The sequence below is a fragment of the Anoplophora glabripennis genome, unplaced genomic scaffold (genome assembly GCF_000390285.2).
Source record: "Anoplophora glabripennis isolate ALB-LARVAE unplaced genomic scaffold, Agla_2.0 scaffold389, whole genome shotgun sequence".
Classification (NCBI taxonomy): Eukaryota; Metazoa; Arthropoda; class Insecta; order Coleoptera; family Cerambycidae; genus Anoplophora; species Anoplophora glabripennis.
The window spans coordinates 362594-378653 of NW_019416466.1; the positions used below are offsets into that span (position 1 = coordinate 362594).

Here is a 16060-nt window from a genome sequence, read left to right on the forward strand (position 1 = left end):
GACGGACCGAAAGTTGGGCAAAGTTTATAATTTAGCCATGGGGCGATGAGGACGACATTAGTCGCCGATAATCCGGGGACAAAGGAATCGATTGTGCGAACGTCTCTCTCGAATAACCAGTCCGCTGACGCCTCGGAAAAGGGCGCTCTTGCGCGCCCGTCCCGACATTGGGAGCAGATGCACTTTTTTGGCATCGGGCGCTGCAATTATCATTCTTCTATATTTAATGCACTCTCGCTCTCGACGGACGGCCCCATTGGCGGGCAGTCTCGCAGCCGGCCAATAGCCGCGCATTTCCTCGAACGAGTCACGCAGTGGCGTCACAGGAAGGTTAATCGCTATTTTTGTCCTACGGTTTGCGTTACAGGAAGTCGCGAATAAGCCGTAATGTAAACGGTCGGGCGAAGTTGTCGGTTTTGTATTCTCGAATTGAGCGAAATGAGGGGGGATAAAGCAAGCTTTCAAAGTAAGAAAAAAATTCCATGGACATCCGGATTCGGAAACAAGAAAATAGAAAGTTTATTTCTTAGAAAACCACCGTAATAGGCTAAAATATTGTAAAAAGGACTACATTTTGCGTGTTTTATTTTTTTTGTGGTGTTGCTAAAAAGCTAGAAGACACCACTTTGCAAATATTAAGCTTGCTGCGATTTTTAGATAAGTTTGGATACGAATTCGTTCCGTTATTGTTTGTTTGTCGTTTACTCACGCTCACGCCTTGAGAAAATATCATGAACCACACTAAAATTGCGAGAAAAAGATAATATGTTTTCGAAGAGACCCAGGATTTAACCGCACGGTGCTCATATTATTCCTCAAATCTTTCAAATCGTTCGCACGCAGGTAGGCACGAGCGATAAGATTTGATGAACCCCCCCCCCGGTCGATGTCATCAGTCAACGAGACGGGAGGCAAACAAGCGTTACGCCGCGCGATTTTCTACCGCCCCCCCGCGCGGCCCCGTCCGACGAAATAGCGAGCTTTGGGCCGTCTAGAGCCGTTTTCATAGCCATCTATATAACTGCGAGCCGGCCGGGACGGTCAGTGGTTCATCGACATCGCCTGCGACTTTCCGCAAACCCAAGGTCACCCGCTTGCTGGATGCGCTGCGCGTGAACGCTTCCGTTTCATGCGATATTTTGATTATAGTGTCTGCGGCTGCCTCTGGGACGACACCGTCGCCGTCGCAATTGCCATCAGCACCGCCATAATGAGGGCCGCGGTTTTTTTTTTGTCCAGCGGGTTCGTGTGGGTCCCAGTCGCGACACAGTTTTTACCCGTAATTATTGACCATTAAGCTCTTTTTTTTTTCATCGGACGCGTCTGGCCGCAACTAAGCGTTTTAGAAACGTTTTCTAGAAACGACTGATTTTGTGACATAGACTAGAAAAAACTGTAAATGTCATGATCTGTCACTGATTGTTATGTGCAGGTTGCTAATTTCAACATCTTTTGTATACAGGGTGTTTTTAAATGAAGTAGCAAAAATGATCTTGTTCTAGATGTTGCAGTATAACTAATGAATATACTTCTCACCGATGAAGCAAATTTTCCTATAGTCTGTTTAGAAATGAAGGAGAGTAATAAAAGCTTATTATGTATGTAAATCGTAAATAAATGTAGTACTGGTGCTTATATTCAATATTTTTATATTATGTATAGATGAGGTGTACTTTTAAAAAAACTTTGTGTGACCGGGTTGTACTAAATTGTAGCAGGTAGCTAAAATTTAATCCCCGACAATCCGTCTTTGTCTATGCCGCTTCAATTTCTCGGTCCATTTCTCTTATAAGTAAACAATATAAAAACAGCATTTCAAAACATGAGGCTACTTTAAGCATCATAACCGGGTTAAGAGGGTTTTTAGTAATTCAAATAAAATTATTCAATATTATTATCAAAATATTTATTTAAATTTAATGAATAGACTTTTATTCCACACAAAAATATATGTATTTTGAAAATTCAAATTATGGTGAGTAAATGTAGTGTTGTATAAATGTACAATAAAGAAAATAAAAAAGTAGGTATATTAAAATTCATCCTCTGAATATTCTGATGAATTATCTTCGTCTCCTAGATTGATAACGATAGGTTCCACAGTAACGTCAATTAAATTATCGAGTTCCCACATTTTCTCCTCTTCTTTTTGTACATGATGTATACATCTTTGCCAGTTATCTGCAGTTACTCGTTCCAAGGAATTTTTTAACAAAATTTTCACGTCACTTAATTTAAACGTCGTATTATTTCGCGCTACATCTCCTTTTACCTGCGCCCAGACTAATTCGATTGGGTTAAGTTCACAGTGATAAGGTGGTAACCGTAGTACCGTTATTTGGCGATTTGTTGCCATTTCATCGATAACATATTTTTTCTGATCTTTATTAAGATTGACAAGTGTCAAAAGTTCCTTTTTCACCATATTTGTTTCAAAAGAAATGTTTTTTCCGGATAACCATTGAATTATATCGGCTTTCCTCCAAGCAGTCGTAGGCGTCCGCTCGGTCTGCCGTGAATGGTAACTGGCATTATCCATGACAATTACAGACCCCGGAGGAATAAGATCCAACATCTGTGTAAAATACTCTTCGAAAACATCTGCGTTCATGTCTTCGTGATAGTCACCTGTATTTTTAGATTCAAATAAAAGTAAACCGCCATCTACAAAACCACTGGCACTACCTATATGTGTCACTATTAATCTTCGCCCTTTACCTGAAGGTGCCTTGAACCCTGTTGAAAGTCCATCCAAAAATGCTTGTCGAAAACTTTTTACATTTTTATCTTGCCATACTTTTGTTACAGTATATCCCTCGTTGACCCAAGTTTCGTCTAGATAATAAATATTCCTCCCTTCGTCACGGAATTTTCTAATTGATCTTAAGTAGGATCTTCGCCAACAAATAATTTCATCTTTATCGATAAGAACTGACTTCCTGTTCTGCTTTTCCCAGCAAAAATTCAACTCTCGTAAGACGGCCCATAATTTGCTTCTACTGATTTTTGGCAAATCGTTGTCCTCTGAAAGTTCACTTAAAATTTTGTTTAGCGTTGGTATTTCTTTTTTAAAATAAAATGAGTGTACTTTTCTGCGAATGACTTTTTTGAAGAAATCAACTATAACGACTTTTGACTTCCCTGTAGATGATTTTGGGGATTTACAGTATCTTGTTCATTTTTTGTTTCCTTTAAAAGTCTGTAAATAGTCGATTTTCCAATCCCTGTCATTTTTGTTAGCATTAGTGTTACCCGATAATTACCTGAAACGAAATATTACTACGCCCATGGCCCGTTCTTATCTTGGGGTTTTATTACTCTCTTTCATTTCCAAACAGATTATAGAGTAGGTGCAGTAAACCTTCATAATGTTCATTCATGGATTGGTCGTGGTCGTGATGCCTCTGTTTGTTGCCCTGCACGTTCACCTGACCTAACGTCTATGGATTTCTTTTTGTGGGGACACATAAAAAGTATTATTTTTCCCACTCCTGTTGCCTCATTAGAAGAACTACGCTTAATAATATTTCAGGCAGCAGATGACCTTCGCAATATCCAAGAACTGTTTGTGCGAGTGCGTTATAACTTCAATAGACGTATTAGGTTATGCTTGCAGTAAAATGGAAATTATTTCGAGAATATTCTTTAAATTTAATTTTGCATTTCTTTTTTTTGGTTTGTATTAAATTTTATTTCAGATAAATAACTTTACCTAATACTTGTCCCATAGTCATAAGTTATCAAACATTTTTCATTAATTAATAGTAAATTATTCTTAATGTTATTATTAAATTACCGGCTTATTGACAGAAAGTGTCAATTTATTAATATGATAAATAACTATTTATTTGTTATGACATCCGCCTGCTTTATTTTTACAAATGTTCGCAGTTACCCCTTTAGTGAACGATGACGCATCTAATTTTTTTACTAGAAAACTATCGGTTTTATCGAAAAATTACAAGAGAGGTAAAAAAGTCTTCCTAATAAATATTTTTAAATAATTATTGCAAATTTAAAGTAAAGAAAAGCTTTAAAAGAAATTCAAAACTGGAACCCCTTCATTAGCAATGCTTTTTGTTCTCTGGTTTGCACATTTTGGAAAATAAAAAGTTGTATCCAATTCTATTGGTGCTTGCTCCATCATGGAACTTTTCTTCTTTAAAAAGAATTAGGCAGTTGGCTACCTCACCTTAAAAATGTTCTTTTGAAGATAGTAAAGCTGAAAAATTTATAAAAACCTTTTGTACGTATCGCGCCGTTTTGACTATAACTGACCTTTACCAAAAATTTCAGCCAATGCTATTGAAGCGGCGTTGTTGATCAACTTATTGATTCTCCGTAATAATTTAGAATTAATTAATTAATTTTAAGAAACCCTCGAACAGGTTTGACGGGAAAACTAAGCGGCCTTTTGGATTTTTCCATCGGTTCGATTCCCATAACGCCAGGGGAACGCCAAAAGGTCAAGACACACCGCCACTATTTTTCTCGTTTTGTTTACGAACCGGCTCTTTGTCTACTCAAAATCTATAAATCTAAAACGCAGTTAAGCGTACACATAAAGTCGTTTATTTTCCAACTCGGTCCCAGACGGGAGTTATGTTAATTGTTAATAAAAAAAAAAAAAACCGCCCGGCCGGTCTGCAGCAACAATCGTGGTCCGTATCGAAACTGACCTAGGCCACGGCATATCGTCGTGATGGTCTAGCCTAGCGCAGCATCTAGTATGTCATGCCGGAAGGTGCGGACCGCGTACAATCCGAGTCGGCCGCGTCTTGTCTAGGCCACTAGATTACTGTTACGTGGAACGCCGTTACGTCTTATTTGTTCAAAACGAACAGGCACTTGCGGGGGATTCGAAATTTAGAGTCTACGTGTTACATAATAGTAGAAGGCGTATTTTTCCGTAGACATATCAAAATATTTTTAAAGACGACATCCTCTTCGAACATGAAAATATGTTATCACGCACCATTTGTCTCAAAGACATCTAGACGTCGTGTGATCTGATTATAAACAAAACAGATGAAGAGCGCGTGTCATTGAGGCTGGTGTGGCAAAAATAAGGTCGCATTTCCAAGTTAGATTCCCAGGTATTTCTAGAAGAAAATAACAAGCGGTTGCGAAACGGCCCAGTATCTATAACAAATATGCGACTACTTTTTTGAAGCCCGCAAGCAATTTTTTAAGTCCGCAGTGTCCGAAAATAGAACATGACAAGCCGAGCGAGGAGGCCCCTAATATTTAGCCTAGGTTATAGCACAACTCCTACGGTTAAATAACGCTCGTCGGAAAGGCGATTATTATTTCGCATATGACATTCAGATTTTGTTTGTGCTCTTTCCTGGACAGTTTATCCAAGTATTATCATAATGGTTGTGTTAGGTTAGGTCAAATTTTGACTGGCACCATTAAGGCGATAAAAAGACTTATTTTCGTCGCATCAGTAAATATAATTATAATTCGTTGCAACATTTATTGTTTGTTATATGACTTTTATGCAGTTCAGCGAGTATTGGTCTCGGAATATCTTTACATACCGAATATGTCGAAAATGCGAGGCAGCTGCCCTAAATTGAAATTTTACAATGAACACGTATACGTGATGTTCACAATTTCGACTTGTAGGTGTCTGTAATTCATTTCAAAGTAGTAGAATCAGACAAATGTAATTTATTTTTGAAGAAAAAATATTTTTTCTGGTGTACCTTATCTTTCGCATTCTCCCAAATTTCATCTCTTAAAAATACGGCTGTGTCATCTGCATAAGAAATTTGGACATCGTTAATATGTACTTTAAAGACTATACAAGCGATAAAGAGGACTAGACCAAGTACATATCCCTGAGGTTTCCCAATTTTGATTTTCGAAAGCTATAAGTACCTCTGATTGTTTTCAGCAGCAATAATTACAGGGTGGTCCGAATTTTATGCAGGAAACTTCGAGGGCAGATATAGATCTCTTTAAAATATTCGTGTTTGTCCTATAAACATTGATCTGGAACAGCCCCGTTTTAGAGATAAAGGGTGTTGAAGCTGTTAAAAAAATTGATTTTTTGTTTATATCTCCGGAATCTATTAACCGATCTTAATAAAATTTGGTACAGATAATGTATGATAGCAGGCCTTACATTCCCTAAAATATGAGCTGTAAAGGTTCAACCAGTGGTGTATAACTGGACAGGGGTCACCCCTTTTTTACAAAAAAAAACCTACGCCACTGAATTTTTTTACAAGTCATTGTAACTGATTTATATTCTAATGCACAAAATACATAAAAAAAGTGACTAATTTTTTCCCTAAGATTCGTCGTTTTCAAGTTATTCACATCAATACAATTTCCTTTGGTATAATAACCATAATATTACAAGAATATTATGTATTTTTAATTTTTTATATGTTTATGCTTAAAAGTAAGTGCAATTTGTAAGCACATCAATAAAATTATTTACATTATAATACCTCAGACCTGACATTGGAATAAAAAAAATTATATGATTACTTTTCTGTACTATGTTTAATAGGATTTCCTCAAAATAATACTGGAGTGGTAAAATAATGACGTTTTTACCTGAGATTATTTTCCAATTCTGTTGTTTTATTACGTTGCTACGTTGGCAACGCCAAGAATGGCCGATAGTAATGGCTAGCAAACCTACAATAATAACATTAGATTTAAAGTAATGCTATTAATATCACGTTACGAAATATTCTGTGGTCTTTTTGCACAACATTATCGAAAATGAAGAAAGGTTAAATTCGTATCGGATGTCATAGACCAACGACCCTATTTGTTCTCACGAAACGGAATACAGTGACGTCAACAGGGCCCGACTTGTTTTTCGGCAACAATTGCATTCAATTTGGCTTTCGGAATAATATTTACCATATCGGAAATATCAAGTGCTAACTAAACAAAAAATAAACCGACCTGTTATATTAGAGGACGTGAAAGGTGACAGACCGTGGCAAGCACCCGGGCAAACGCGGTTTCTAAAACGCGAATAGTCTTATCTCTATCGCCTAAATAATCTGTCTCTTACAAAAGTACACATACACTGACCTGCCTTTACGATAAACCAGTGCCTGCATGCAAAGGTTACAAATAATATATAAGTACCAGAATAAACACCAATTAGTATAATTTATAGCGAACGAGTGTCAAAATATCTAATTAAAAAAAAGTTTTTATTTTTTTATCTTGTCGTCTGTCATCGTTAAATATAGATTCACCTTCAGGTCACCCAAGACCAAAGTTAAGCGTATTTATTTACAAATACTTTCGGGTACATAGTTTTCTCGGTGTCTTCACCAGAAAAATATTGTCTAACCACTCCCAAGCGTTTTTATGTTTACAGCGTTAGATCGGCGCTACTAGGAGGTAAAAATAAAATACGGCTGGACAGACGTATTTTTAACCCGTGTAATATATTTTGTGAAACGCGGCATTAAATAATATCTGCGTTTAAAAATATGTGAATGTTTGTGTGAACAATATTTTTTTTAACTTCGCAAATAACTGCAACTAATATACATGGTGTAGCGGTAGTTGTAACAGTTGTTCGAGGAGTTGCAACTGTCAAATTCTTCACCTCTCTCCTAATTCTTCACAACTGTTTTTGAATAATCGGCAGTTATAAAATAAGTCTGTAGTGACCGGCAGGTCCAATTACGGCCAGTCCTTTAAGGTATACAACTACTATTGCAAGCAAATCATCTAAGGCAAATCATTTAGGAAAAAATGTAATTTTGTGAAAGAATTATTACTTACATAGGGTCTTACATGCAACGTGACCAGTAATTTTGTTTGAAATAGTATTTTTATTTTCTTCACGTTGGCAGATAATATTTCGGTAAAATTGAAAATTATTCAAACAATAAGTTCTGTAAAACTGTCACGCTCGTGCGTCGTATATTTCATTTTGCAACTAAGGCTAAAAAATAAAAAAAAAAAAATCCAGGTTGCAAATTTGTAATAAAAAAAAAGATAGATTTCAATGTATTATTATGAAATCTACCATGAAAAAAATCAGTGCGATTGTGGAAGGTCCTCGGGATCGTCCAGACTAAGAAAAATTAGTTAATTTGTTTATAAGGCCATAACTTGTAAACTATTCAACTTACCGATTCCAGATTTCGTGTGAGTTATTAGACAGTGATAAGGAATGAGAGGATGCGATACCAAAACGTTCTGGTAATAATAACGCAGTTTTATAAATAATGTTTAATTCAAAAGTCATAAATAAACTTCTTCTGTTTATAACTTTTGATCTAATCAATATTTTTTGACGCTCGAGGGCTAGTTTTGTAGGTCTTTTGTAGACGAAAAAAAAGTAGTTTACTGTTTTCTCGTGGAAATGAACGGAATAAAGTTATAAGCGAAAAACGTGAATTTACGTAAAAATTATACAATTAACCACCCTGTAAACAATCTTCCCCCCATTTTTATGACTGTGGAAACTAATATGTACATAATATTTAGCATCTATAGTGATAAATTCAGCTTGTCGAATCAAAAACTCGCGCGCAACTCTATACAGGGTGTAACTAAATAAGTGTAAAACATTTAAAGGGGTGATTCCTCATCGAAAAAAAGATAGGATCTTTCATATAAAGAAACTTCATTGGAGCATCCCTTGTTAAGATACAGTCCCTTAAAGGGGGTACATAAAATTTGTTTAACAATTTTTTTCACAAGCACTAAACAAGTTACAATATTGAAATTAACCTGACATTTTCTACTACCAAAAAGACACTTAGCCAGTAATTTATTTGATTTACCCCATGGTTGTAAGGGGTGAAAAACGCAACCCCTAAAATTTATTTCCAACGTAACTTTTTGTCTTATTATTTGTTTACCATTTAAAAATTTATTTCCGATAGCCTGTTTCACTCTAAAAAAAATGTCTCTTGAATTTTTTGCCCAAAATAAACCAGTTCGCAGCAAAAAATTATTTTGTATTATATTGTATTATTATGTACAAAACGACTGAAAATTCAAAGAATTCTTAAATGGTTATATCGTCTCAAGGTCTAGACCCAAAAAATACGAAACAATAGAAGACTATACATATATTAGTCAGTACTAAAAAGATAGTAGCACCAAATATTTGCATAATAAAGATAAAGTCGATAAAAACTTTCGTTTTTAATAAGTTTCAATTTCGTTATTTTTTCCAATAACAGTGAACGAACCAAAAGATTTCGTTGTGATTTTCATGCGGTACGCAAACAAGCGGACATTTGCATTTGTATTATTTTTTCGTGAACCCACACGTCCACCTCGACGGACCGTTACTTGTTTACAGAATCAAACGCCCGGTAAATAATAGAAATAAACAACTTCAAATTCGTCGCTCTCGCTCCGTCGTTCTATAAACAAGTCGCATGGAAACCGAGAGTGTCCAATCTAAACGATGTTATATGCTATTTTCGTAACATCCGTGACATTGCGCGAGGTCAGGATTTACGTAACGACGTATAAAAATGTTTGTCGCACTACACGGTGCTCGTCTTTATCAAAATTTGCACAGGTAAACGGCGTCGACTTGGTTCCAAAGTCAATACAATACAAGGTAAAAAAAATCCCATCGTTTATCGGCGTCTATAAATAACTCGCGTTTTATTATCTTTTCAAGAAGCAACGCCGAATAAAAAAACTGATTGTATATACATACATATAACTTTGTACGCTGTATTTGGCCAAACGGTTTGCTGTGTGTACGGGGGTATGTCGAAAAGTAGCAGCATATTCTGGATATCTGGACAATAATTATCTATAAAATGCTTTAGTCAACAACTAACAGCATTTAGTTGATCGTGTCCAAAAACTGCAACTACCGACGAAAACATCGCCAAAGTTCACCAAATGGTGCTAGACGACCGCCGAATTAAAGTGAGAGAGATAGCAGAGGTTATGAACATGTCAAAAGAACGTGTTTGTCACATATTAAATCAACATTTAAACATGAGAAAGCTGTCCGCGCGTTGGGTGCCGCGTTTGCTCACGTTAGACCAAAAATGTGTTCGAATGAACATGTTGGCGCAGTTTAGGCGCAATAAATCCGAGTTTTGGCGCCGATTAATTACTGTAGATGAAGCTTGGATACACCATTATACGCCCGGAACAAAAATACAGCCCAAACAGTGGACTGCAAAGGGGGAACCGGCTCCAAAAAAAGCAAAAACTGTTTTTTCGGCTGGGAAAGTGATGGCGACTGTTTTTTGGGATAGTCGTGGAGTTATTTTAATCGATTATCTTCAAAAAGGAAAAACCATTACAGGAGCATACTACGCATCATTACTTGACAAACTGAAGCCAGAACTTGTGGAAAAATGGCCACATTTGCAGAAAAAGAAAATCCTGTTTCACCAAGACAAAGCACCGTCTCACACCTCAGCGGTTGCCATGTTTTTGTTCCCTCATCTAAAAATTGCGCTCGGAGGACAGAGATTTTCGTCAAATGAAGAGGCAATCACCTTCGTGAACAATTATTTTGCAGAGAAAAACGCCGAGTACTATTTGGACGGGTTACAGAGATGGGAGCATCGCTGGGAGAAGTGTGTAGAGTTACAAGGAGACTATGTTGAAAAATAAAAAAAAATCAGAAAAAAAGTCTTATATCTTTGTTAGGTCGGAAACTTTTCAGACCACCCTCGTAGTAGTGGATAGTCTCTACAATTACATCCTCTGGGTCGAAATTCGAATACCATACTCGTAGCTTCCAGTAATAGTGGCTAGTCGCTGCAATTACTACCCCTGGGTCGAAGTTCGAACACCCTGCTTGTAGCCTCCGTGAGATTGACTGCTCGGCGCCCCGCTTGGTGTCTCAGGCGGCTTGGCTTAAAAATTTGAAATTATAGCGAAAAATTCGGTCCCTTGGTGCATTGCAGACTTCCTGGGTGGTTTTTGGTGGCTCTAGACAGGCCTCTGATGGCGGTAGAGACGGTTTTCGTCAGCGTTGCAATTTTTTTGGGTATAATAAAAATTTACTTGTTCAGGATCAGCCGATTCGACGATACAATAATATCTCATTTGTATTCACCTATACAGGTCTCTGTTGGAGGTAGATTTAAGTTTTTTGGAAAGTGTAGTAAATATTAACCAATTTCACGTTACTTTTCGAAATGCTCTCGTATCTTCGCCTCGAGTTTACTGCCTTTCCACATATTTTATTAATATTGTAAACAATTACGGAATGTTTAGAGTATAAATGCGCTATTTCCTACCATATTTTGCGGTATTGAATCATCCTTTTACGGGAATTCTGCCAAGGTAATGCCAGTAATAAACAGCGCTTTCCACGTGTCAGACTGCCAGAGTAATCGTTTCGACATGAATATCGAAAAGTTCCCAGTACCGGGCATTGAAGACATAATCTTTTGCTTTTATTTGTATGTACGCAAGTCGAGTTACGGGAAATTCAAATGGTCTTGATAATTTTACGAAAACGACGACGCATTGCTTTTATTCCTTCAAAAAATTGGTTGCAACAATTCTGTAAATGATGAAAACATTTTTCGACGAATATCTACTGAAAAATCAAAGAGACAAAGCAAACAAGACAAAATCATTTAATTACTGCATTTTTTTCTCATAATTCCGCGTTTTAGGGGTCATAGAACAATGCACACCAAAAATAAACCACCGCGAATTGCGCACGACACCTTTCTCGCCCAATCTTTAATTTCAGTTGCAGAATTTCAGATACACTTTATCTTTATCTTCGCCAAGTCAAACAAACAAAAAAACTTATCATTTTTTCCCTAATCGCATTGCAAACAGCGTCTTACGTAGGAGGCTCACAATCAGCGCCGAGACAAGTGAGGATCTGTTAATTTGCGAGACGCAGATGCATTTGTTTTTTTTGGCCTCACGGACGTGACCTGCCTTACTTTGAGGAGTGTTGCTCTGCCAAATCAACAAAATAAGGAAACTGCTGCTGCAGATAAATGTGCTGCGAGCCGGCTTCGGGCTTAAAAATAAAAAAAAAACTTGGCTTCGGGCGAGGAATAACAAAATATGAACGTGTGTAATTCTCGACAGAAATGTTGTTTATTGCATAATTTCGTGGAAGAGCTTTATTTATTACGATATTTACTGAAATCTTGTATCGTATCGGTATTTTTTCGCTGACGAAGCCAAATTGTTTTCTTAAATTCCGTTTGTTCTGATGTCAAACTTTTAGTTAATTTTGTCGATGGCACAAAATGAATTAATCTTTCAAATTTTCAAGTAAGGAAGCGCTTTTAAGAAGGCTTGGCAATCAGCCACTTTTTCTAAAACTTACCGTTTCAGAGGAGTTATTTGATGTTTTTTTTTTCGTGAAATCGAAAGGAAACTAAATTTTGCAATTGTCTGTATCGTATTGAATAAATCAAAATATCCTTGATTGAAAACTTTGAAACTTTAGGATCTGTAATATCTGTTTTTCCATTTAAAATGGAGGAAACCGCATCGCATCTGTTTATAATGTCTATTTTCCTAGATATTTGATAATTTCGGCGAATTGAAAAATACATGATATACAGGGTGTTCCAATTGAAAAAGTAAAGTTAGATAACACCCAGAAAAAATGATATAATATGTACTTATACATGAGTGGCTATTAGAGTTATGGAAGGATATATCTTAACTGGAACATCCTGTATATTTACTAAATATATTAAAGTATCCTTAACATTATGGCCAGATTTGACTGTTTTTGAGCATGACGTTAGAGCAATAGACCTATTTAGTAGTGATGTCACATACGCCAAATAATAGGCAACCCCATTGTCATGAAGAATTTATCAGTATTTTTACTAGATCGATTTTCGACCTTAACACAAGTGCCAAAAAATTGCTTCTTTGTCCTAACCTTAAATATTGCGATGTTCTGGCGATATTAAAAATATTTAAGAAGTTTCAAACCCCAAGTGACAAACTAATGGAATTGTAGAATTTCTATATTTAAATTTATAGAACACTAGTAACTTTTATAGTAATTAATAAATTAAAATTATATCAGTGTTACTGAGCATGCGCATTAAAGATAATTTCATACTTCGCTTAAAGTAGTCTCACAACAGGATATCATTCAAGAAAACTGTGGTTGAGGTTAAGAGTACGTCTATAATAAACTACATGAAGAAAAAACACTCGCTAAACACAGTGACACAATACAACATCAAGAAAAACAATAAAAATACTTATTAGAACTAGAAAATATCAAGATTAAACAAAACGAGAAAGCACGCTAATGATGACAGCGATAACACATCAACAAGATCTCACCTGCGTATGAGGCTATTCTTCCCGAGCATGCGCATTAACACGGCTAATGTTAAATTTTTATTTTATTTAAATTTAGGGATATTCTTTTATATCGTTTTTTGTACGTTTTAAGCACGCACATTCGTGTATTTATTTTACGAAACACTTGTTGATTGTTCTTAAATACTTCCAAATCCTTGTAAAAATAAATTAATTTGAAGTTGTTCATTTAGTATATATGTAAATAGTACACAAGGGTCAGATTCGGTCTGTACAATTTGTTTCGGGTTGCCTAAATATGTGACGTCACACTAAAAGAGTATTATTATGCGTTCCGTATAATCTTTAATTTAAAAATTCCCTTTTAATTTAAAATTTCAATGAAATCTTAAAATGAATATGTATTTTCGATCTGCATAATGTCTAAGGTGGTACGATTATTTACCATGACATACATACATAACAATTTCCGATTGTTTTGTTAAAGGGCTTTAAACGTTTCTGTAAATTTCCAATAAATATTCATTTATTCCTTTCAACTGATTTCTCATGTCATACATATTTTTTTTGGTTATTAGGGAACCAACTATACAGGGTGTGACAGTACTACAAAAACTTGCCTTAAAATATCAGAAAGGTTCCTCACGACCAGAAAAAGTGTATTAATGTATTTCAATAGCATGATATTCTTGTTTGTGAATCATTAACATTAATAAGTTTTATTCTTGCATTTTTTTTTCATATCTTTGAATGTAACGAACATTTTGAGTCTTGTACAGCTGTGGACAAAAAAGATTTCTGACTTGCAATGTTTCAACAAACTAAAATTTTAATGGACTATAAGCAGTTTATATCGGAGACTTTTTATGGTTCACAGCTGTAACCTACCGAGATAAGAGAATGATAATATAGGAACATTTTTTCTTATTTACAAGTTGCATCACCTGAGAGACCTCTCAACATTCCTGTAACACCCTGTATTGTTTTTTTCCAAAAAAAATTGGTAAAACTTCACATTTTCGTGATACGTTACACAAACTCCAGTGGACAATGGATAAATTTAAGTGTCGCCATGTTTCGGCGTCCTTTTTTTTTTTGAAATTAACGTAAAAGATACTCACTCGTGGCGAAGGGTTGGTAGAACTGCTGCGACATGTGGCTGGGTGGCCTCTGGCCGTGGTGGCCGGGGGAAGACCACGACATGTGCCTGGAGAAGAGGTTGCCTACGGGGGAGTGGATGGAGGGTTGTAATCTGGCCTTCAGCTCGTCCGTCGATGTGTGCCCGCTGGAGGAGCTGTCCACATCGGAGACGCCGGAGTCGGCCGGGCTCGGTGGCAAGGAACCTGAAAAATCCGGGGGGGCACTCAGAAAATATAAGTTGGAGGGTTGGAAGCACCGAAAATATCTCTCATTAGTGATTTTGGTACTAAAAAAAAGTATTTTCAAAATTTATGCATTGAGAATCTCTACTATACAGGGCGTTTTAATTATATTTTAGAGTTCGTGTGATGATTCACCTTGTTATAATAAGAAAAAAGTTCCCATAACAAGAGTAGGCAGAGCGAGTGATGCAAATTTAAAAAAAATGTATTTAGTAAAATCGTCCCTTTTGTATTTTTTTTTTCAAAAGATTTACGTAAATATTTAACACTATTTTCTCACCTTTTTGTGGAACAAAATAAGTGAAAAATATTTAATTCGATTGCGATTAAAACCAGTGTATTGTAGACTTACGCATAAACCTCTAGCTACCGGCCGTTATTGGTACTGCCACCTTGACAACGTAATAAGATACGACAGCATTGCTAAAATACAGTTTGTACAACGTAGAGGCTGGTGAAAAAGCTTCTCCCAATAATGACGACAGATAAAAGAAACATGATAAGCAAAGGACTAAATATACTAATTTTATAAGTGTTGTATGTTTATACAGGGTGTTGGACTGCCCTAATTTTAACAGACGGTAGAATACGACGAAATAAACGAAAAAAACCTTATCTTTGGGTACTTTAATTACATATTTTTCAAATTCATAATTGATTAAAAGTTCCTGTTTTAAGAGATTCATAATTACTAAAGTTCGAGTCAAAATTTAAGCACAACGCTATCTACGTACTACAAAATCTTGTCTTGAAATTTACTAAATGTTTCACAAAAATAGTTGTTTACATTTTTTCCGTAGGACAAATCTGCCGCGGGCACCAGCTGTGTAGCGTTAGGTTAAGCGCTGTTGTCGCGTTGTGATGAAACTCCCTGATATACTCGCTGTATTTTGAAAATTATTGATCTTATTCCCCTGTAATATACAATTTTTTTGTTCATTTATGATTACTCTATCACGAGCTGAAGTAATGGCACCCTGTTTTTTTTCTCTCGTTTCGATATTCCGATTGATCCACCCCGTATATTTGACTCTATACTCTGTTTGGAAATTAAAGAGGGTAATAAAACCCCGAGATAAGAACCGGCCATGGGCGTGCTAATATTTCGTTTCAGGTAATTATCGGGTAACACTAATGCTAACAGGTAATGGGTGTACATTAGTATATTTTAGCGACACATATAGGTAGTGCCAGTGGTTATGTAGATGGCGGTTTACTTTTATTTGAATCTAAAAATACAGGTGACTATCACGAAGACATGAACGCAGATGTTTTCGAATAGTATTTTACACAGATGTTGGATCTTATTCCTCCGGGGTCTGTAATTGTCATGGATAATGCCAGTTACCATTCACGGCAGACCGAGCGGACGCCTACGACTGCTTGGAGGAAAGCCGATATAATTCAATGGTTATCCGGAA

At 36.2% G+C, this 16060-nt stretch overlaps 1 protein-coding gene across 2 annotated transcripts in view; it reads right to left on the reverse strand.

Moving 5' to 3' along the window:
• LOC108911968 (ecdysone-induced protein 74EF-like) overlaps positions 1–16060 on the reverse strand; it is a 63571-nt gene that overhangs the window by 13871 nt on the left and 33640 nt on the right. The window contains exon 3 of one of the 2 annotated variants that reach the window (XM_018717066.2): positions 14379–14600. The exons of the other annotated variant lie outside the window; for it this stretch is intronic. Coding sequence (XP_018572582.1) covers positions 14379–14600 — 222 coding nt within the window. The remainder of the gene's footprint in view (positions 1–14378; positions 14601–16060) is intronic. 2 annotated transcript variants of the gene reach the window in all.